The sequence below is a fragment of the Branchiostoma lanceolatum genome, chromosome 10 (assembly GCF_035083965.1).
Source record: "Branchiostoma lanceolatum isolate klBraLanc5 chromosome 10, klBraLanc5.hap2, whole genome shotgun sequence".
NCBI lineage: Eukaryota > Metazoa > Chordata > Leptocardii > Amphioxiformes > Branchiostomatidae > Branchiostoma > Branchiostoma lanceolatum.
The window spans coordinates 6,098,362-6,121,673 of record NC_089731.1 but is presented as its reverse complement, the minus strand read 5'-3'; the positions used below and the strand labels follow the sequence as shown (position 1 = coordinate 6,121,673).

General features: G+C 41.1%; 1 protein-coding gene across 11 annotated transcripts in view; it reads right to left on the bottom strand.

The window, feature by feature from the left end:
- Positions 1-23,312, bottom strand: part of LOC136442813 (eukaryotic translation initiation factor 4 gamma 1-like) — a 54,735-nt gene that overhangs the window by 23,572 nt on the left and 7,851 nt on the right. For 2 of the 11 annotated variants that reach the window (XM_066439750.1, XM_066439759.1), the window contains exons 3-17: positions 19,511-19,533; positions 18,690-18,760; positions 16,514-16,711; positions 14,946-14,969; positions 14,560-14,574; positions 14,112-14,138; positions 13,466-13,657; positions 10,104-10,260; positions 9,199-9,344; positions 8,035-8,223; positions 6,870-7,746; positions 2,282-2,388; positions 1,570-1,900; positions 1,181-1,361; positions 600-696 (exon numbers count right to left, since the gene is read on the bottom strand). In XM_066439750.1, coding sequence (XP_066295847.1) covers positions 600-696; positions 1,181-1,361; positions 1,570-1,900; positions 2,282-2,388; positions 6,870-7,746; positions 8,035-8,223; positions 9,199-9,344; positions 10,104-10,260; positions 13,466-13,657; positions 14,112-14,138; positions 14,560-14,574; positions 14,946-14,969; positions 16,514-16,711; positions 18,690-18,760; positions 19,511-19,533 — 2,635 coding nt within the window. The remainder of the gene's footprint in view (positions 1-599; positions 697-1,180; positions 1,362-1,569; positions 1,901-2,281; positions 2,389-6,869; positions 7,747-8,034; positions 8,224-9,198; positions 9,345-10,103; positions 10,261-13,465; positions 13,658-14,111; positions 14,139-14,559; positions 14,575-14,945; positions 14,970-16,513; positions 16,712-18,689; positions 18,761-19,510; positions 19,534-23,312) is intronic. The other 9 variants (XM_066439754.1, XM_066439753.1, XM_066439756.1 and 6 more) reach the window with 9 other exon arrangements.

The window sequence follows — 23,312 nt, the reverse complement described above, 5'->3', positions numbered from 1 at the left end:
CAAGTATTGTCGCGAAATATTCTCTTAGGCCTCTTTTTCATAGCACTGTTTACATTAGCACGGTCGTTTCACGCCTGATTAATAACGCAGGGCTTCAGTAATCCCCTCCCACCAGGGGTGGCCACTGTCTGCCAGGCTCCCGGCCCAGCCCAGGCAAGCCACCCTGTATCAATTAAATACTCATTATCGCCGCTTCACGGGAGCGGTCTCACGGCCTTTAAGTATCCAATACTGAAGTAGCCTTTTTGCACCCCATTTTCTATTGGTTACAGAGTTAGGCCGCATGGAGAAGGTAAATTTACCTTAATACATAACACAAAGTAACATGGAAGCTCATCTTTGTTGGTAGCAATCTTAATACAGTGCTAAACTTTCTTCCAAAACTTAGGTATTCACAGATCAAATTTTCAACGACCACTGTCGCCTTCTTCAGGATCAACAATGACCGATCACTGCCGAACATAACTAGCGAGATTTACTGACACATGACTTTACTGACAGATTCTCAAACACAACACAAAGATCTTTCATGTGCACCAAGACAACAAGAATCTTAACACAATACAGTCTATCCACCTAGTAGTGTTAGCTAGACCTACATGTACCATTCTGCCATGTCCTCCCCCTGGCGACTTCATGTAGGATGGCATCAGGTCAGGGATGCCCGGGGGACCGCCTTTGTTGAACCCTCCCATTCTGTAAACATGGGAAAAAACACATTCAAATTGTGATCAAAAACAATATTCAACACTTATGGCACATTTCTAACAAGAAAAAGGCTAACTAAACAATAAGTCCTGCTGTTTTATTGTTCTATTTTGATAATAATAGCAGACCGTGGCGACTGGAGGAAGAGGGTTGACTTAATCCGGGCAACCCGCCCGACATGATGATGATGATTTTGATAATACTAAGATATATCTTTTATTTCGCAAGAGGTCACTGTAAAAACCTCAAAAAATTGAACCACAGCAAACGTTTAAAGATTTAAATATTTTCAAGCTTATACGATAGGTTTATGACGGTAAACAGAGGACATTTATGGAACAGTTTTGGATGTGTCAAACAAACTTCACCTGTCTTGCAACAGACATTTGAAGTTAGCCATATAACCCTGTCTGTGGTTGTTTCTTGTCATAGCAACTCTGAAAATTGCGTGACAGAAAAATTATCAACGTACCCCCTGAAATCTTGCGGGCGCCCCTGCATCTGCTGTGGCGTGATGATTAGAGGCTTGTCTAAGACGACATCTACGATCTTTGGCAGTCCGTCGGGCTTGTCGATGCACTCGGGCTGGAATTGCAGCAGGAAACTCCTGTCATATTGCTTCTTCCCCTCAGGATTCAATGGACTCCACTGGTCTGTGCAGGGAAAACAACAAAACATTATTTCTGATACAGCAAATTTTTTTATGCGAAAAACTACTTTGAAAACAAATATGGCAAAAAGATGCAATACTGTGGAATCCCATCAAAAAACAATGGATTGTGGACAAATTCTTTCAAGATGGAGATTGAAGAAGACAAAGTAACAAAATTACTCGATATAATAAGATACTCTTTTCCTTACCTTCCCTATATTTATACTTTAATCCAGATTTGTCTTCTATCTCCATTACTTCTTCGTCGTTCTCCTCCTTCTCGTTATTGTTGGTCACGCCGTCCACTTTCGGTGCCGGCGAGTCTTCCTTCGGAGCCGCGGTCTCGACCTTGGGCGTGGGAGGTTCCACCTTGGGGGGAACTACCTCAACTTTCGGTGCCTCCTTGACTTCTGGTTTCTCTTCCTTTGGCGGGTCTATTTTCACTTCTACCTTTGTCTCTTCAGGCTTGGCCTGAGTTGTGGGTGGGGGAGTCTCTGTCTTTGGCTCCTCTTGAGGCTTTGGCTCTTCTACTGTTTGGCTCTATAAGAATGACAAAAACAGTCATGTTACTTCAAGAGGCACACAATTTGCTAAAAAGATAACAACTTTACCTTTCCATATAAAACACACATAAATGTGACTTGCCTGATGTTAAACTCTAGCCAGGAAAAAATGGGACGGGTGCTCAGAGAAAATAGTGGTACAAAAACTTTTCAAGCTAATCTGTTCATTTGTTGTTTCGTATTTGTTGAGTATTTTCGGGTAGGGTATTTTCTTAATGGTTTCTTGCAATTCATTTCAGATTAAAGTCACAGATGAAACTCTTGTCATGGCACAATTTTTCCCTGATACACTCCACAAAATAAACAGTAAGGCTTTTATAGCCAAGACACAAAAACATCCATGAAGTGTTTCACTTACCTCTTCCTTTTCTCTGAATGCATCCATAAGGTCTGAGTCTTTACTGTCTCCCTTCTTATTCAACTCCTTCATCTTCTTCTTCTGAGACTTCTTTGCTACTTGTTTAGCTGTAGATGGCAAAAGAACATGTCAAAGATGTTACACAACAATAGGGAACATAGTCTACAATCCAACATAGTCTACAATCCAACATAGTCTACAATCCAACTTGGTCTACAATCCAACTTAGTCCACTTCACAACTTAGACAGTATTCAGAGAGAACAAACCTTTAGCACCGCAGTTTAGTTTCCCCATGCCTGCATTCCAGAGGGAAATCTTTGTCTAAAGAAGCTAGAAAAGGTACAGCCCTATCCTACAATAGTGAAGACTACTTAAAGACATTCCTTGATCTGGAAATACTGGTTGGACAAGTTTATCCACCTCTACAACACAACAGGACAGTGCTGTAGTTCACACCTTTTATATGCAGATTGGATAGACAAGTGTTCAGTCTTGCAATAAGCAATTGGAAAAAATATCTGTATTACAAAATAAAACTATCTTGCAAGCGATATCTTCTATAAAATAAGACAGACATTTGATCTATATTAGCAAGCTTGTGCAGTTAGATTATGGGAGTCCTGCCAAAAACTGACAGGCAGCAAATCAATTGCTTAGCTGCACCCAAAGGATGCTTTAACATGAATTGATTTGGAGTGAGAGAGGCCGATTTTGTATGACTATGTTTTAACTTGTAAGTTGTAGGTTAGCACTCCACATATGGATTTTAAATGTTGAAATTTTAATATCTCTAATTACTAGATACTCGTCATCACCTAGTCATTAGGGTCAGCAATCCAAAGTCTAATATTTTTCAATGTGCAGACATTTAGTTTCACAGAAGGCAGGTACATTTTGCAACTCGAAGTAGTAAGCTTGTTGCACAAGGGTAGCTAAATTGCACAGCTTTGCAACCATTCTAGTCTATATTCTGAATCTATACGCGAACCAGGGTCGATTTCTACAACTATTCATTTGACGCTCAGGCAATAAATCGGTTGGATAGCAGACGCATCCAACACACGTTACACGCGAGGACTGCTAATGATTGCAGAGGGAAAGCATTGTCAACTCAATTTTCCGTTTCCTGGGATGTCTTCGAAATAAAATGAGGGAAATACGGAACCCTGAAATATATTCCTGGATAACTTCAGTCATTGTAATATGTGAATAAATCTAACAAATATGATAAAGAGATTGCTACATATATCTCTAATAATGAATTTTCTTTGTCAATACATATTGCTTTGACTTGACTTATTCAATGATTAAAGGTAGTGAATGCTACATGACATTTCTAAAAGCTATCCAGCTGCTGAACTGTTTTCTTGCATATCTCATTACCTGGATGTCTAACCTTCATTAATGTAACAATAATTATCATTCATATTTTGCTCTTTGTACTTGCAATCTTGTTGGATTTATCTTAGTACACAGAGCTAACAACCATTCACATGACTCTCCTACATGATTTACAGGGACTCTTAACTGTTACCTTCTTGGGGATTTCTTTTCTTATCTCAGAAACAGATCATTTTGTTGGACTGGCCTTGAGTCCAAGTATTGATAAAGCTAGACACCGACGTTTGTCACTGTGCAGTTATTGCACTCCTGGGCACCGATGGAATGGGCTGCTGATTGGGAGTCACCCCCACTACGTGCCAAGACTTAACATGTGCAAAGGGGAAAGAGCCAGGGGGTGGGGTTGGTCCAAGGCTTAACAAATTTAACTGCATGGTTCTCTTGACATTTTAAAGTGAAAGAGCCCTGGGAGAATTTTTATCTGCCTATATTCACTCCCTGAATCTACATGTATAAATACAGATTTCCCCCAAAGACTCTCTTTTCATATTGATCTTCCAGTTTAGCATAAATTTTAATTTAAATCCCAGAAAGATTAAGATGAGTGCTAATTTTTACTACAATCTATCCAACTAGAGTTTTTCAAAAAATGCTGTTGGAAAAGGGGATTCTCTTGTTTCGCAGAAAGACTTCTCAATCAAATGTGTAGCCTCAACATGGGGAGGGGGGTGAATTTGTCCTTAGAGTTCTAAGAAACCAAGAAAATTTTAGTCCACAAAATAATAGTCGCCTAAAGCTGACATCAGCAAATCTACCCAGTTACATTCATTAAAACCAAATGTAATCTAGTCTCTCAAATGTGTTTAGGAAATTGTAACCTAATACCACCAATACAAGGATTCTCTTAAAAAAAAACACTAGCCAATCCCTTAAAATACAGTAAAAAACTGATCAACAAAACCTTCAGAAAATCCAGGGTTACTGCGACACCATAGGGTTACAATTACCAGTGCCATAATGAAAATCAATTGCCCTGAATTAACATTCCCAGGTTTATCCTATGAAACAGATCAGGGTACATTTCACTGAGCCTAACATAAGGAAATGATTAAGTGCAAGGCTTTTGGAAAGACTGCCCTTTTGATCTCTGGTGCTGCAAAATTTCATCACAGCAGTTTTTATACGTTACAGATTTGGTACAAGTGGTACGAGATATGACCTGCTTTTCAACATGGCGTACCATCCTAATTTAACCCATGGCTTCACCACACACAACGCATGCATTACAATCTGAACCCTGTCACAAACCAAATATAGACGAACACTTGTACAAACCTCTCTTGGAGTGAGGCATGGCTGCTATCTTCTTTCCCGTACACAGAGGAGAAAAAGTATGGCCATAACGGCCTCAAACACTGCGCAGATCGCACCACAGAATGGTAGAAAGAACCTGTGCGTCAGGAACCAGCACACACTTGGAGGTTGGACTCGGGCCAAAATGCCACCAGACGATACCCACCCTCTGTCTGAGCGTTACCAAAAATTGATGTGACGAGGGGCTGCAACGGTAGCCCTGCTTTCACTCGCTGCCTATCGAAAAGAAGTTTTCATCTTTGTTCGACAGTCCTATGCTACGGCATATCGTCACGCTCATAAACTGTTGGAAACTCGATTCCAATCTCCCTCCCACACTTGTAATAAATATCCATTTTTTTCCATATGCTACATTATGCGACGCTACATGAATTATCTATCAACTGTTCACAACAAGAAGAGCCCATCACAAGTAACATTACTCAACTGCCTGTTGGTTAAAAATAGAGCAAGTGAAAAATGCCTGGATCGTAACTCTAACCCCCAGCACAAGCAACTGCTGCTGAACCTACCAGACTCCTCTATTGGTTGTTGGACTGCATTCCTCAGATTCCAACCACTCTATAAATGCCTCTGGACATTGCTGTCCCTCCTAGTGCAACTCTCAGAATCCTCGGGAACACACCAAGACTCAGAGAGGCCCTCCCAAGCAGAAGTCTCTCCACCAAGGATAAGCTCACCTCATGAGAAAGGTGACAGCTGTTTCTTATCAGCCCAGACAGCCTACGTCTTTTTCTAAAACTTACAAGTGCAAAGGTACCTTATGTCTTGGAATTGGTCCAGGATTGGTCCATGTTTCAGAATGAGACACAGAAAGCTGTATCAAAGAAATGGCTCCCTAACACATGGTGTAAAACAAAGAAAAGAAAACTGCACTATGGACCAAAGGTTGCTTGACATACTTTACATAATGCAACATCTCATGACCTTTGACATTTAGGACTGTTCCATCTGGAGGTGACCGGAAGGGGCAGCACTTTTTTTCTTGTTGCTATCCAACCTTTCTGATGCAACTTCCTTTCTTCCACACAAGACATGTGGACATTAGGCCTTGCCAATTCATTTCAGTGGTTCTTGGATATTTCGAAATAAAATCGTAGGAAGTAAGAGGGTATGATGAAAAACAGTGATACCTGCACAACCCCAATTTGCTATTTCTTGCAATACTTATATAGATATTTAGCAGAAAATAGCACTGCGTGAGATAAATGGTTGTATGATTGGACCATGAGCCTCTTAAGCCTGGTAACGTCACTCGAGGCTGTAGCACCAAACAAAGTATTTATTTCCCACCGCCTGAACACAGAGCACAACCATGGTATAGGTGGAACTGTTGCCTGGGCAGTGGTTGGGGGTTCAACATTTAAAGTCTTCATGTGAAATATACCAGCTGAAGGGATCAAAGTGTGAATCAGATCCAAAATTAAGTGTTTAATGATTAATTAATCTCTAACTTTCACCAACCTTTGGCAAACAATTAAAACATACAAGCTATGCCGTCATCTTCTGCAAAGTGGCAACACACTACTTTTTAAAAATTATCTAATTAGTTCAAATACATTGAATTGGCAGTCAAGTTAAACCCAAAACTTATAATAAATACTGTGAACATGTACCCCCTTCACTACTATCTACAATGTAGGTAGTGGTTTGCTCTCTCCGAGTACTGTCATAGTTTAAAGACCAACCCCATGGGACCACCCACCTCCCTCAAAACGTAGAAGTGCAAAATCTTATCATCTCATCTGGACATGAGTTAACGGGTGTTCAAATGCAAAATAAAAACATAAAAATGTAAATATTTGACGGACAAGCAGCCACTCTGACTGGTTGAACTGCTAGTTGGACAGTCAGGATCTTTCTGTTCTTACCCTGTGGTGATTCATCGTTTACTTCTTCCACAGCGGTCGGTGCAGCGGCCTTCTCGGGCGCAACAGTCTCCCCTGCAGGCTTCTTAGCAGCCACTTCTGCAGCCGGCTTCTCTTCCGATTTCGTCTCGGGAGCTTTAGTAACGCCTGCAGGAGAAGGCTTGGCTACTTCCTCTGGCAATGTCGGCTTTGCTGCTGAAGTTTTGTTTTCCACAGGTTTCTGTTCTGACTCTGCAACTGCATTACGGTCCTTAGTTGCATCTTTGTCTTTGCTATCTACAACCATAGATTGTGCAGATTTGGGGACTGGGGGTGGGGGGTTCGAGTCCTTGCTCACTGGAGGGGAGACGACGACAGGGTTCGAGTCCGCAGCCGCGACCGGCTTGTTTCCCATGGCAACGGGCTTGGTCTCCGCGGCAACAGGCTCCGCCCTTCTGGAAACGGCAGAGTCTGTGTCATCGCTGGCTACCGTCGGGGCGGCACCAGTCGAGGGAGCTGGCGGCTCAGCCTTCGCGGGAGATGGCTCGGCAACGGGAACGTACGCTGGCGTCTCCATGGCAACGGGCACGGCCGCCTGCTCCGACGGTACAGACTGCTCCTCAGTTCTGGGCACGACCGCGGGAGACTCAGGCTGGATCGTCGGAGTAGTGGGCGCTGCCGCCGCCGCAACTTGTCCCGGTTTGGGGCTCTCGGATTTCCCGGCCGTGGCCTCCTTGGACACGGTCATGCCGCCAGAACCGGCGCTGGTCGCAGACGTGTCCTTGTTGGGGGTCGGTGAGGTGTCCAAGGTAGCGGCCACCTGCGCTGCAAACTGCGCAGCAATACTGGTGTTGGTGTTCTCACCCGGCTTGGTGGGGGGAGGAGCAGCTTGCTGCTGAGTCTGGGGAGAGAACAAACACATGGCAACCGATTTAGTAATGGTTTATTTATTGATTGATTGACATTTACATGTCGAGACAATAGCAGCCCGTGGACATTACAACTCATAGAACAGCCGATAATCCTTAAAATATCTGAGTATCACTTGATAACAAGATAACATTGGTACGGTCAGAACAAGAACAGTAATATATTCAGTCACCTTTTGTAAAAAAAAAAGTCAAGATATATATACAACTGACTTAAGAATGTTTTCATGAAATTTCAATGCTGAAGTTAAAGTTGGTACCTGCGGCGGTGTGGCTGTGGCACTTGACCTCCCCGAGTTGGGAGGGGTGGGGTTACTGCTTCCACTGCCCCCGCTCAGGATCTCTTCTGTCACGTCCCTGCCCGTGTTGTCCGTGATCTTGATGATCTTCCTCTCCCTCTTCTGCGGCATCTGCTGTTGCTGCTGCTGCTGCGTCTGTTGTTGCTGCTGCTAGAAAACAACAACAAAATTCCTTTCTTTACAACAATTCACAAAGTGACTCATGAAGTGGTGGACATACTGGCTGCCAAGTATTCAACACCAGTTTAAAAAAAGGAATAGTCAAGCCTTCAAGTACCAGAGATTTCAACCCAGAGGTGATAAAAAAAAAAGTGTTGCCAATCTTTCTTTTCGAAAATGAGATAACAAAAATCCTGTTTGTTTGCAAAGAGCTGCATCAGTGACTTGCTGTATCACTTATAAACAAAGTGTAGGGGAATCCAAGTCTCATCATTCACAGATGTACTGTTGGCGCATCCTCATTAGATACATGTGGCAAAAAGATGTGCAAAGCTTAGGTGTGACAGGTCATTTGGTGTAATATAACCAGCTACTGGCTATACAGATACCATCTATCACCATTCAATAGTTAAGATCCTTGTGTTCTATCCCTCTTCTTCCTTCGATCAAATTCACAAAAACAACATGTATAACAGTCTTGTCAAAAATGCATTGTGTATTTCAGTGAGACAATTATTGCAATTCACTGCCTAGATGCTAGGGGGCACTCCTGTATACATGGACAAGTTCTATCAACCTGTAGAGAAACTCGTAAAACAAATCTATGTCATTCAAAGACATAATCAAATCTAACCATTGGCTTTTCAATACCACGTATAATCTAAGTTCGCTCAGGGACAGGCCAATTTCAAAAGAAAGTGTCCAATCAAAAATTTGGACTGTTAAATTTGGAAAGATCCTCTGCAAGAGTTGGCATTGAAACACCCATATTTGGAACTATCATGTTTGAAGTTAACAAATAAAGTGCTTCAAGTTGAAGATGTAAAATAATAAAAGTCACACTTTTTTCCTTTAAATCAGCCCGTGCCTGTCCAAACCACACAAAATAAGGTCAACAAAGAAGAATGTCCAAAGTTTCTACTCTACGATAAACAACAAAAAAAAACAAGGAAAACTGTGACTCACGAGAGGCGGGGTTACCTGCTGGGGCGGCTGTGGAGGCTGCTGGGAAGGGATCATGGTGATCTGTCCCGTGGGCATCGACGGCGGCCTCTGCTGCTGAGTCGTCTGCATGGGCTGGGCCTGGGGCGCGTACCCATAACTCTGGAAATCTGGAAAACGAGAGGATACAACAGTAAGGTTTTCTCTCTGTACCCATAACTCTGGAAATCTGGGAAACAAGAGGACATAACGGTTAAGGTTTTCTCTCTGCACGGGCTGGGCAATAACTCTGGAAATCTGCAAAACCAGAGGATAAAACAGTTAAGGTTGGGTCTGAGGCGCATACCCATAACAGGAGGATAGAACAGGTTTTCTTTCTGTTGCTGAGTCTCTATAACAGATAAGGTTTTCTCTCTGCATGGGCTGAGGAGTGTACATATAACTGGAAATCTAGAGAAAAGTTGTGAAGATTTTGGTTTTACTGAAAACAAACAAAACTGGAAATCTGCAGAATCAAAAGATATCAATAGTAATGTTTTTCCTCAGCATGAGTTGGGCTTGAGAGGCGTACCAAGAACAGTAAAAAATCTGGGAAAAGGGTAAACATGTAAACAGTTACAGCTTTCTCCATAACATAAGGCATTCCTTTCCTTCATTGCCTTCTGAACCAAACAAATAATGGCAATATAAGGAAGCAAATAACATATAACAGAGCCCCCTCAAATAAACAAAACCTGGAAAAAAAATTGAAACCACTGCTAACTTAACATTTCCCCAAGATATTGTAGCCTATATAATGTATCTGGGTACCGATACCATATCAAATGCAAGGTATTTCTTTTTTATTCTCAAAATATACACAAAAACGTAAGCTTTCTCAACTAATGATCATGGTAATACTTTGCAGATAGATAGATATTGCTGCCTACATTGTAGCTGCTCGCCGGTCCTGTAGGTGGCCTGGGTGCCGCCCGGTCCGGGGCCCTGCGGCGCAGGCTGGAAGTACGCCGTGGCGCTCTGGATGGTCGGCTGTGGTGGTTGGAAATGGGGGATGGCTTGCGGCCGATACTGCAATACAGGGGGGTACTGAGTACGGAGTTTGGGAGTTAGTACAGCGGACAGGCGACAGCAGAGCACAGCAAAGCAACATACAAGCAAGGGCACTCACACTGATAGTGTTGGCCTACTCAAGTCACATTAGTTCTGCAAGCATTTTGGACTACCTTGGACCTTTTAGTTCAACCTTAAGTCAAGATTCACCGAGTACTGTGGCAGAGCAATGCAGAGCAACAAAGTAGAATATACACACAAGAGCAGTTACATTGCTTAGTGCAGAGACTTGTAATCAGATTTAAACACAGTCTAGGCTAACATGCAGTCCTTTCAGGCAACTTGGTTGCGATTCAAACTGAGATGTTCTGTATCAGAAGGCAGGTGTTTGGCTGCATGAACAAGCTACAATACTGGAATGGCTTTTTCTAGTCAGTTAGCAATTTTGTATTCACACACAATGTGTCATACAGAATTCACCAAATGAATCATCATTCTAGAAGCCATGTCACACCAAAACAATACTCCTTCGCAAAACAAACGTTTCAGAGGGGCTCTCATGACAGTTTCAAACAAAACTGCATTAGAAGCATTTCAACCAATATTGTTTATAACCAAAATAATTGAATGGCACTTGCAAATTCTATTGCACTAATTCAGTAAGCTTTCTTGTGTGGGAGAAATAAGTAATGATCTGGCCCTGAATTTCAAACAAGATGCTATCATCTAAGCAAGCACACAGTGACAGACACAGACATTAGAGCAGCAAAGTAAGGAAGGCAAGTAACAAACAAGAACATACAGCTACATGCAAAATTATTCAACCCCCTTTGCTTTTTGGACATTTTGGCAAATTGAGGAACTTTACAACTGCATGATATTACTAAATCATATAAGTGATGAACAGATATGTTATTACAGTCTAATACCACAGCAAAAGTTAAGATTTTTTTCATAGTCCATCCAAAATAGCAACTTTCACACAAATAGTATGTTGCAAAATTATTCAACCCCCTATGAGGGGTTGTCTTTAGTACTTAGTGCAGCACCCCTATTTATCTAAAAGCTGAATTCCACCTGATGTAGACGTGAACGATAGCTTGTCACAAGCTTCTGGCAGTGCTCTTTGGGAATTTCGGCCCATTTCTCGTGGGCAATGGTCTCCAGCTGGCAATTTTCTGAGGTTTACGTACCGCAACAGCTTTCAATAGATCCAACCCAAAATTCTGAACTGATTTTAAGTCTGGAGACTGTTATGGGTACTCAAGAACCTTCCAGGTTCTTTTTCTGACCAAACATGCGGATGTTGATGTGTGATTGGGGTTATTGTCTTGCTGGAATGTCCAATGACGCCCCAGCTTCAACTCCTTAACGGACCTGGCGACATTCTTGGCCAAAATTTCAGCAGCCACAGTGATATTTCTTAGAAGACAGGTGGACAAGAACCATATGATTACTGTAAAAGTCCTGAAAAACAATTTGGTTGAAGGAGAAACTGTTGTTTCAGTGGAAACAGTGCGCTGCACACCTCATGCTGAAGGGCTCAAGGCCAGAACCCCAAGACCCACACCATTGCTGAAGCCATGCCCCAGGAAAAGTTGCCTCCAGTATGCTCAAAACAACCTACTAATGCCACAGTAGTTTTTGGACACTGTTATATGGACTGACGAAACAAAAAAACTTGTCCTCTTTGGTCCTTCGTGTCAGAGGTATGTTTGGCACAGGAAAGACTACGCATACGCAGAGAGGTACACCCTGCCTACCGTGAAGCATGGTGATGGGTCTGAGATTCTTTGGGGGTGTTTTGCTTCCAATGGCACTGGGAATATCCACCATGTTGAAGGCATCATGAAATAAAACCAGTACTAGGATATTCTGGCCAGGAAAGTTACCAATTCCGTTAGAAAGTTGAAGCTGGGGCGCCATTGGACATTCCAGCAAGACAATAACCCCAAGCACACATAGACATCCACATATGTTTGGTCAGAAAAAGAACCTGGAAGGTTCTTGAGTACCCATAACAGTCTCCAGACTTAAACCCAGTTGAGAATTTTTGGTTGGATCTGAAGACAGCAGTTGCGGTACGTAAAATTGCTGAGCTGGAGACCATTACCTACGAGAAATAAGCTGAAATTCCCAAAGAGCACTGCCAGAAGCTTGTGACAAGCTATCGTTCACGTCTATATCAAGTGAATTCAGCTTTTAGATAAATAGGGGTGCTGCACTAAGTACTAAAGACAACCCCTCATAGGGGGTTGAATAATTTTGCAACATACTATTTGTGTGAAAGTTGCTATTTTGGATGGACTATGAAAAAAAATCTTAACTTTTGCTGTGGTATCAGACTGTAATAACATATCTGTTCATCACTTATATGATTTAGTAATATTATGCAGCTGTCAAGTTCCACAATTTGCCAAAATGTCCGAAATGCAAGGGGGGTTGAATAATTTTGCATGCAGCTGTAGCAATGTCATGGTGCTGCAAACAATGCACAATTCTTGCTGTACATGTAGTCCTTAGGTTCTCCATTGTAAAAGGGAAGGACTTAATACTGGTAATAAGTATCAGTCATCTTTATCAAGATTTCACCTTTGACTGTTTCAAAATTTTATCCAGTTACTTGAGTAACTACTTTGGTGTATCATAGTCATCTTTTTCATTTCTAATGGTCTCTCTACTTTACAGACACTTTTTGAAAGAAGATCTACAAAAAGTGACTATCAACATTGCATGGTGCATTTCTCAAAGATGGAAGGAATGTTCTTGCTTCTCACACTTCATTTCTAATGAAAATTTTGATCGCTTTCAGAATAACTTCACTGACAAAGGTTTTCTGAGTCCAACAATAGAGAACTCAGCAGACCACCCAGGGCTCGAAATACATTTTTGGGTCAACTTGTACAACCAGCTTTTTGCATAATTGTTAAGGATGTTGATGCCCCTACTTCCCCCCAAGATGGTGGCTTTTAACTTGCTTTGTTCAAGGCTTTGAAATGTGTCCCAAACTCATAAAAATGGCTTGAATACAAGTTCAAAAGGGATATTAAAATCTTGCTTACTTAATGTGTGATTGGTTTGAGTAAATTGGAATAAATTTCTACTTGTGGTAACTTGCACCAGTGCAGGTCTTCTTCAAATCACGTGCACAGCTCCAAATTTACATGCGCAAACTTGCACATGCAGTGATATTTCGAGCCCTGCCACCGCAACTTTACCAGAAGAAACAAACTTGCGTTACCTGTTGGGGGATGAACAGAGTGGGTTGCGGGTACGCTTGCTGCGGAACGTGACCGGGAATCATCTGGTTGGGATGCTGGAACATCTGAGGGGGCGGCGCGGACGTGACCGTTTGGGGAGCGCTATATCTCGGCCCCGTTTGGTACGGCACTCTGCCATTGGCTGTGGGACCGGAACTTCTGTAGTACTGAGGCTGGAAGGGAAAATTTAGACCATCATTTAAAAAACAAACTATTCTTTCTGTGAATAATTTTATCAGATTGGTAAATGACTGAATAGCAAGGTTCTTTTATTCACAACCAAGTATCTATAGGAGCCGACATTTCGATGACTGTCTGTCATCTTCATAGTATTGCCCTGATAAAGATGACGATCATCGAAACATCGTCTGTCGAACTTTGCTATTCAAACTATTCTTTCTGTGGGATTCTGACATGAAAACATCTCCTTAAAATTGCAACACAACCAAAATACAGTAAACAAGGCTCCGCCCCTGAGGCATTGCTAACAAAAGCTCAAGTCAGTCAAATCATTTCAATCAAGACACTAAAGCTGCCAAAGAAATATCTCTCTTCCTGTGTCATACTTGTAAGGTTGTTTCTGGCTTGAGACAAATAAAGAGGAATCATTTTGCACATGATGCTTACCTGGTGGCCTTGTCTCGGACCTTGGTGCTTTGGGATCAAGAGGAAGAAAAAAGAGCAAAGAATTTTAAGAGTCAATTCAAATTACAAAATGGGAATCAAACAGTAGATATAAGGATTATAGTTGTTGATGTAAGGTGAATTGTGATTGGTTACATTGCATGGATGTGAGTAATGATTCTTACATCAGGACCAATCATGGTCCAGATGACAAATTAGGACACACCAATTTATCTCCTTGGTTCCTAGAGTTTCCAGTGTAAAAACTGATTCAAGCAAAGCCAAAATAAAGTTGATGTATCTTTTATCAATAATTTTTTTTACAATTTTCTTATTTATCTTCCAGACGTCTTGGAACCAAGGAGAAAAACCGGTGTGATACATTGGAAGGGGAGCTTTAGTAAGTTGTAGTGAGACAAGCGTAAAAAGATGCGTAAAATGTCATGTTTACCTGTCTCGGACCTCCCTTGTGGTGCAGTGGGTTAAAAGCAAGGGATTTTGGTTACAATCTGATCAGATACGGTATGTAGTAGTAGTAGTAGTAATCTCACCAAGTCTGTATGTTTTATGGCAACTAACCAGACATGTACATGCTTCTTTGCAATATAAAATGGATGCCAAAATGGCAATGATATACACATCTCTTCAGGGCTTAAAAATGTTTTTTGCCAGTTAACTGCAGTTTATACTATAATAAATTCCTTCTTTTTCACTGGCATCTTAATCGCAGTAAAAGTGGAAAGGAGTTTTCCACTGTTTTAAGTTGGCAGATGAATATAATAAGGCAATAGTGTGAGGAGTGAGTAAGTGAGTGTGCAAATATATGGAGAGAGCTACCTGCATGTGTCTGCCCATTCCCGGCTGTCATGCATAAGAGGGGCACACAAACGGTACACACAGTCACAAGGACATACCACCTAACACCACCCACAACATGGTACACCAACCAAACAACCAACCAACCGCAAAGGTTAAAAGTTGACTTTGCAGGACTTTCCCGTTTTACCTTTCTATAAAGCTGACACATAACAACGTCGATGACCATTAGCAAAATTTGTTTGTCTCCAAATTCTAGAATCGCTAGTCAAGGGCATTTTTCGCCTTACAATCTACCATTGGATGGGGCTCAGTTACTTACAAACATCGGCCGATTTTGAAAATCATGCAACACCACTGCCAAAAATGTCCAACAGAGCACGCAGGCTTGCCGGGCAAGCTATATTCTTGCTGTGTTACACCGGCTTTAAGTGTTTCTGCCAAAAGGTTTTAAAACAGATTCTTTCCACAAACTATAATAATATAACAAAAAATAGTTAACTTGTTTCATGATAGGATTTAATATATGACTGAAGTCCTTTTCTACAGTTTCATGTTCTCTAATAAGTCTGGGTTCAATTTTTTCCAACAAAATCATGATTGCAAAATAGTTTCTTTGTATCAACACTACGACTCATAAAATGGGAAAAACTGCAAAGTCAATCTTTTACATTCATCATAACAATTTGAAATCATCATATTTCATCCGCAAGGGAAGCATTGGTTACATTTATATTCTGTCTGTACAATCAGTTAGCAAAATTTCTCATCATTCATTTGAACAAGAATTAGATAATAAGTTATAATAAGAAGAGTACAATTTCTTCATGCAATTATGCAAGATAGTCAGAGGAAAGAAGAGCTAGCAGGTTTTCACTGATTTGTTACCCCTTTGGCCAACTTACCTTGCTACAAAGTTGTCAACTCCTTTAAGGTTTTTCTAACAATCCTTATATCTATTTAGTACCAGCTATTACGTGGATCATATTGCAAGACAAGGAATAATTGAATGTGTTTCGTGTCTAACAAAAACTTTAAAAAGTACCAAATAGCTGTCAAATCAGACCACACAAAGCTTGCTTCATGGATGACAAAAACATGTTTTGCTTTAGTTATGATGGGATGTTTGGAGACAACAGGAAAAGTAAAATTTTGTTGATAATTACGTAACAAATATAATATCATGTTTCTCTTATCACACGAGCATGTTTTGCAATAAACCAAAATCACTTCACAAATGTCCTGTCGTGAAATGAACAGATTATCATTTCTGTCATCAAATTACGCCATCCAAAAAGTCCTGTTTGTGTGGTTGTATAAATACTGTTTAATGTATATGTCAGGGTTGAGATTGCAATCTAGTCAATAAATTTAAAGAAATTCCCTTTAACGACAGTCAGAAATTTTCAATGGAATGAAATCTACATTTATAAATGGGCGTCCACCTAGGATCCTCATTGTTATCTCTACTGGTGGAATCAGCTATTCTGCGAGATTGGAATCTCTACCCTAACATATGTACAACTTAAGAAGCCTGAAAACTATGCCTACATCATATATGCCTTGGCCAACATCATTACTATTCTTACCTGGGATGACCTGTGCCCTTGTGACATGGATACTGAAGCATACATCTGAGTCTGTTGGGACATTTGTGGGCCCGGGGAGGGGCCTGTAGGGGGGGTGCCCACCACTGGAGGGGGGCCTTGGCTGCCGACTTGGCCTTTGTTCATGTCATGAGGGGAGGGGGCAGCGTGGGGGTGCCTCCCCTGCTGGATTGGAATGCCCTGCAGAAAAAAGAGACAACATTCAAGTTTAGAAAGCAGGGTTCGAAATAGTGGGTGCATGTGCACCTGTGTGCACCCAAAATTAGAGCTGTGCACCTAATTTTTGACTGTGGGTGCACCTATTTCTAAAAAAGAATTTCGAGCCCTGGAAAGACAGTATGTTGTTGATAAATTTAAAGCTACAATCACAGTTACGTTCGCGATTTCGCACCAAGCTATGATAGAAAAAAAAGGTCTTAGAATCTAACACAAGCTTTTCTGACACAAAAATTTGAACTGACACATCCACAACCGTCTTCAACTCGCATAAGATGCCTGATATAGACTTGATCTTGCTACTGATTCATTAGGTCAGGGATTTGTGTCCAGGCCCAGCGATCAGAAACAGGGTACCACAGCATACACACTACACAGCATAGTAAGACATTTAACTCTATCAAACACAATTACACAAACTGGAAATGCATCTATGTCAGTGTTCTCGCCAGCGCCCGTCCTCCCGTCATTTGACGGGTTTTTGTCGCTCATGACGGACAAAATTTTTGCCCAACCCGTCATTTTTAATGGACAAAAATCGGTGTGTGAAGATATTTAGACAGAGCTTAGAATTTTCAAAAACTCCAGAGGATCAGCGGAAGTTCGTGACGAGGGCAATCTAGATCATTTCTAATGCCCGCCGGCGACAACCCCAGCAACACACAGAGAGCGCCGTGGTGGTTGCTAGTGATATTTGGTGGCCGCCGAAAACTCGGCGTCATGCGCCGCCCTCCCCACTACAGTTTTGGCCGGTCGCATCAGGCTGACGTATATTTCTGTTTTGTCCCTCTCGGTTCACCGTCAGTTATTGTCATCAAAGAAGCCTTAAAATTCAGAAATACTCCTATAGTAATCAGGCTTTCTGTAATCTGTGTAAACAGCATTCAAGTTCAAGCCGCGGCGGTTGAGTATTATATGCTTTCTATTCTTCCCGCAAGAAATGGTAAACAGGCGTCACATATTGTAATCCACCATGTACCAATCACAGCGCACGTCTCCGTCGCGTCAAGAAAAAACGACCAATGACATGCGAGTCTCACTACTTGCGAGATTTCAGCTAAGCGTGAATTTGCGAGATTTTAGGGGAATGGCGGGAATCGCAAGGATCGCACGACGAAGCGGCTGTTGGAAGGCTTGAATCAACAACTTTTGAACACATTCAGTGCAGTTACCGGAGAAATTAACCGTGGAAAACATGGTACAAAAAATGGACGTCTTTATTGCGTTCTTTCTCAAAGTAGGGTGTCAAATTCCTCATTATGTTCGATAATTACAGGGCGCATACGTTGTGTTTTATTTTTGCCGACTTATTCTGTGTGTATTTTTTGTAGGACGTAGCTGATACGTAATAAAGCTTTGTTGTGCTAAATTGTATTTTCTTTGCCGATTGTATACAACATAGAAGTGTAGCTTGTGTGTGAAGTTGTGAACATTTGATATTTCCGCGATGACGGCACGCCTCCCCAAAAAATTAAGCCTGAAACCCTTGTGTAATTTTTCACCGAAAGAGATGTCATTAAACTAAGCTTATTCTACCAGGAAATTTGCCCCTCAAAATGCAGGAAATAGCGTTTCAGAGGGTCTAGATCTCAAAATTTTCCGGGGGAGAATACCCCCGGACCCCCCTAGAATGGTCACGCCTCCAGCGCGACGCCTCGCGCCTTCGGCGCTCGATATGTTGTTCCCCGAAGCAAAATTGAAATGACGGGGAAAATTTCAGGCTGGCGAGAACACTGATCTATGTTAATGAAATGTTCACAACTTCACAGCGGTTTTTAGTTTGCGATGGAAACAAGGGGGTAGGGAGGCAGAAGACAGAACAAGCATTTTCACAGTGGTTTTAAGTTCGCGGTGAAGGTTACTGTAAAAACCAGAAACATTTAACCACTAAGAACTTGAATGCATTTAAAGTAACCTTTTTGAGGAGGGTTAACAGACTGACCTGTTGCTGAGCTGCCGATCCAGGATGGGTGTATGCTGGGATTGCTCGGGGCTGGTGATAGTCTTCTGGTCCTGAACAGGGAAAAAAGCAAACTCGTATAAACAACAAGCAAAACAAAAGTTTATCTGCTATCTCTCTCCTACTGTGTTGTCAACTGATATCAATGCAATTCTAACAGCAGTCTACAAATGCTGATAGAATTTTGGGCTTGTTACTGCCACTGAAACAGCAAGGAAACGTGCATGCCCTTTGCACCACTGTACAATACAAGGGTCTGAAGGAACGAAAGGTATATTTATGCTGGAGAGACGCCCACGTGCTGATGATAGGCACTTGGCCTGACATAACCCTGTACCAGGAAATGCCATTTAATTCGCACACAGGATATGGATCTTATTAAACACAGGATATGGATCTTTGTGCACGTCTATACCTAATCATTTCCATTCTAAAATGCCTTGCTTAAATTTCAGTTCAACTCAAGAGAAATTTCCTTGGCGTACTTCAAAAAAGGAAGTTATTACCTCCAAGGTTTTCCGGTTGATTATGGAAAACTTAAAAATAAGGATATACATGATACAGGGAGACACTACGTTTCCTGTTCATTGAACTTCAATTCTTCAAAGGGCAGGAAGTAACCTTAGAACGTGCTATTTTGGTTCCACACGTTTCTGCAATAGACTTGTCGTCTGAACTCTGTTCTATCTTCAGTTAACTTCCTCTTCAGTAAAATGCATGCTTAATAATATGATATTACTGCTATTGAAGATGTACACATAATAACATACATCTGAAATAGTAAAAAAATTAAGGGTACTTACTTGGAGGTGGACCACCTCTTAATCTGTGTTGTTCTGGGTTAAGGCAAATATTCTTGAGAACAAAAATCATTTTCATTCAACAAACTTTGACCTTGAGAACTAATCTTTCACCTTGAGAACTGCCAAGGACTGTAGAGCCACTATGTAGGCAGAGACCATGCCCTTAAGCCAGGTATTGATCTTAATGCAGCAACGGATTTGTGATCCATGTGTCTGATTCTCTTCCAAGGTTATGAGAAATGATCTTGACGATTTAAGGGCATTAAATGACTGAGAGTGATATTTCTTTCAGTTCCACATTAATAATGCAAGTGGCCTTATGCTTTTTTGCATTGGATAGCAAATACATACACATTCCTAAACATTTTATTATTCATACTCTTTCATTATAGCTTTAATTTGAGGATTTTTCTTCTTGAAGACTTTAAAGTGAAGAGTAATTTAAACCCTGTTTATTCTATGACCTCCTGCATGCACTAGATGTGTACAGCAGTAAGAGGGTTAAATGTATGTATGATTGGACCATGAGCCTCTTAAGCCTGGTGACGTCACTCGAGGCTGTAGCACCAAACAAAGTATTTATTTCCCACCGCCTGAACACAGAGCACAACCATGTTATAGGTGGAACTGTTGCCTGGGCAGTGGAGGGGGGTTCAACCTCCGAAACTTCCAGTTCAACATTTTCTTTTCAAATTTGAGAACCAACCAATTGTACTGTATCTGTATATCTGCATCTGCATAGCCGGTATAACCATCCTTCGGCGTAACAAACCAGCTAAAGAACAATAACTGGTACGGCAATAGGTCAGAATATCAACATTCATAACTGACAAGCAAGTATCAGCTATCTGTTTAAATTGGTAGAAATCAGCATAGACATAGACAAGCCTGAATACTAAATGCCTTGTTTGCACAGCTATCAAACCTCTTACGCCACTTGTTCATCCGGAAAATTTTGCATAACGAGCCCAGCACTCAACGGCTCACCACACATGGAGGCCACATGTCACACGGCCAGGCGCCGGTGCTATCTACGTTCCATCGCATTACAGCGAATGCAATTAAAATCTCTGCAACACTTCAATTTTCTCCCACAAAAACCTGTAAATACTATCATTAACTATTCAGCAAAAGGGATATCAAATACTGTACTGTCATTGAAACACATGTCAACTAACAGTCAACAAAACAATGAAGTTTAATTATCATGAATGAACTTAGCACCGAGGGATGTCATAAACCACATTCACTGACAGGAAAAATGGTAGCCACAAAAAAGCATCGCATTACCCTTTAAGAGAACACATCGCATCTTCCGCAAATAAAATGCATGACTAGACTAACGGTCTGCCTGCGAAAAATAAAACCCACATATCACTAATGCAGTTAAGATGAATGAAATGCCAGTCTTGGCCCTGCAGGGAAAACAATTATAGGCGATCGCTTCACGTTTCTCACACTGAGAGATGGTTTTGTGACGTGATACACGTAGTCGCACCTACCTATGAATACAAATGTCCACATTAGAAATTTTTGTGGCAAAATATCACATGCTAAAATCTTTAATCGATCTTGTTTTTTTAAGGGATGGAGTGTGAAATACTCTTCCAGCATGTGGAAACGCAAACAAACTTATACCAACCTATTAACAATGTCATGCCTTCTTTTGGTCATTAATGACAGATGGCATGAGCCCAAGAACTTGGCCTAGCACACCAGGTCACCCCTAAAGAATTCCTGAGGAATCACATGTACGCACCTTCACTTCATCTGTGAAACTTCCTTTGATTTTCTAGCATACAAATTCTCCCATCTGTTAATTCTCTTTAACAATTGAAGCTAATGACTCTCAAAACTGCAGGAGACTGAATAATCAGGAAGATTAATCATGGGTCGAAGTTGAAAGGTCATCAGTCAGCAGCCCCAGACAGGAGGACAGCAGCTGCATGCCACAACTTCATTAATCATTCAAGAAAGCTCTGCAGAAAGGAAGTCTGTGAAAATCAATGGACCATTTCTGACTTGCGCCATTGTCTCTATATCTACTAGGCACAAGCACAGATGTTATAAATTTCAGTTGATGTTTTTTTCTGATAGCAAAATTTTCAAATTTCACAACTTCTGTGCATTCACAAAATCCAAAGTGTGTTATCTATTGTACAAGAACATGTAACACTACTGTAACAATACAGTAAGTTACATCTAACAAAACATTTATTGGTAGCACCCAGCCGGCAGTTTCACTTGTGATTTGTGCTTATTCGGCCGGGCATCTAGCCAGAAAATCATGATTCTTTCCAAACTAATTTTCTAAGCCCTCTATTCTGTATTCTCCTTCCACATGTTAGTTATTTCAAAACTCTTACAGCCAGCTAAGTCCTTTCACATGACTAACAAAATTGATTTTCATAACAGTATCTACATCAAAGTTTTTTTACGATGTTAATGTGTGTAATAGACAATTTCTTCTATCACACTTAAGAGGACCCTTCATCAAATCACAGGGTACTTAGCCTTCCATTTGAAGTATGGCTTTGAAGCTGAGAAGTTTCACTAACACAAACCCATCAATTGTTTTACAGGGGCACTGAGTAACTCCTATACACGGTAGTACAAGGTCAAATACATCTGCCTGCTGAAGGTCACAAGTTATCACCCTAAGCTTTAGGCTGAGTGTAGCAGGCAACAGCGCTGCACAACCATCTATTCTGCTTCAAAGCGCATTTGATTTCTTTTCTACATATGGTTTATTTTCTTTGGAGAGTGAAAAAAAATACAAGACCATGGTTCAACTTCCTATAGCACTTTCAACAAATATTTAACCCATGTTGACAGCTAGAGAAATCTATATCCTCTCTTGGGTCATTCCTTTCTAATGTGTTTGCATTCTTAATCAACCTGGTTAAATTTCAATGCTTCAGAGCTTTAAAAAAAAAATTCACATGATTTACCAACTTAACAACATGCTGTTCAAATTGCACTGGGCAAACCTGTTCAAAAATTAATCCAAAGCACATTTGATTGAATCTGCAGAAAGAAGCTAGAGCCCAGGTTATGGAAGCTGAAGACAGGAGTGCATGTGCCATTCTAGTGACAGTAATTTGGCGGGAGCATCAGTCAAACACCGCCGGCGATCGATTCATCAGTCTGGGTTCAGAGTGCCAAGATTACATGAATAATTCCTGGCATTATTACGGACATATCAGCCTTGTGCAGGTGTGTGTTAGACCACAACAGCTGGCTACAAACTCGTTATAGGGCAACAAATTTTTTTGGTCATGGCAGTAACATATGATGTCCTACGATTTTTTCCTCATACCATTAAAAGAAACGGACTTTAACAAGGATCTATGACAACATTTTCTGTAACAAGACAGCTGAATTTTGGAACACATCCATTGTGCCGAAAATACTTTCAATATGCCATGTCGTATAGCTATCGTACAATGAATGTGACAAGCATTCATTGTACGTTTAATGTGACAAACCAGAAATACTACAAGATGCTCTCATTTTCACTGGTCTGCAATTTAAAAACATAATGTTTAGGGGTCACCTTTTTGTGACTTTTGTCATAGCAACTCAAAGTGGTGCAGAATGTTTGCAATTTCATAATGAATTTGCCAGCTAAAGAAGGATTTGTTTATGCAAAGTAACACAACTCCACTGTGACGTACAAGGTCCAGACTTTTGGGTCATTTTGTCTCCGTCTCACTTTATAAGTTCAAGGCAGGGGCATTCACAAAGCTAACTTAAAACCTACACCAGTTGCCAACAAAACCTTTTCCATGTGAAGGAAACT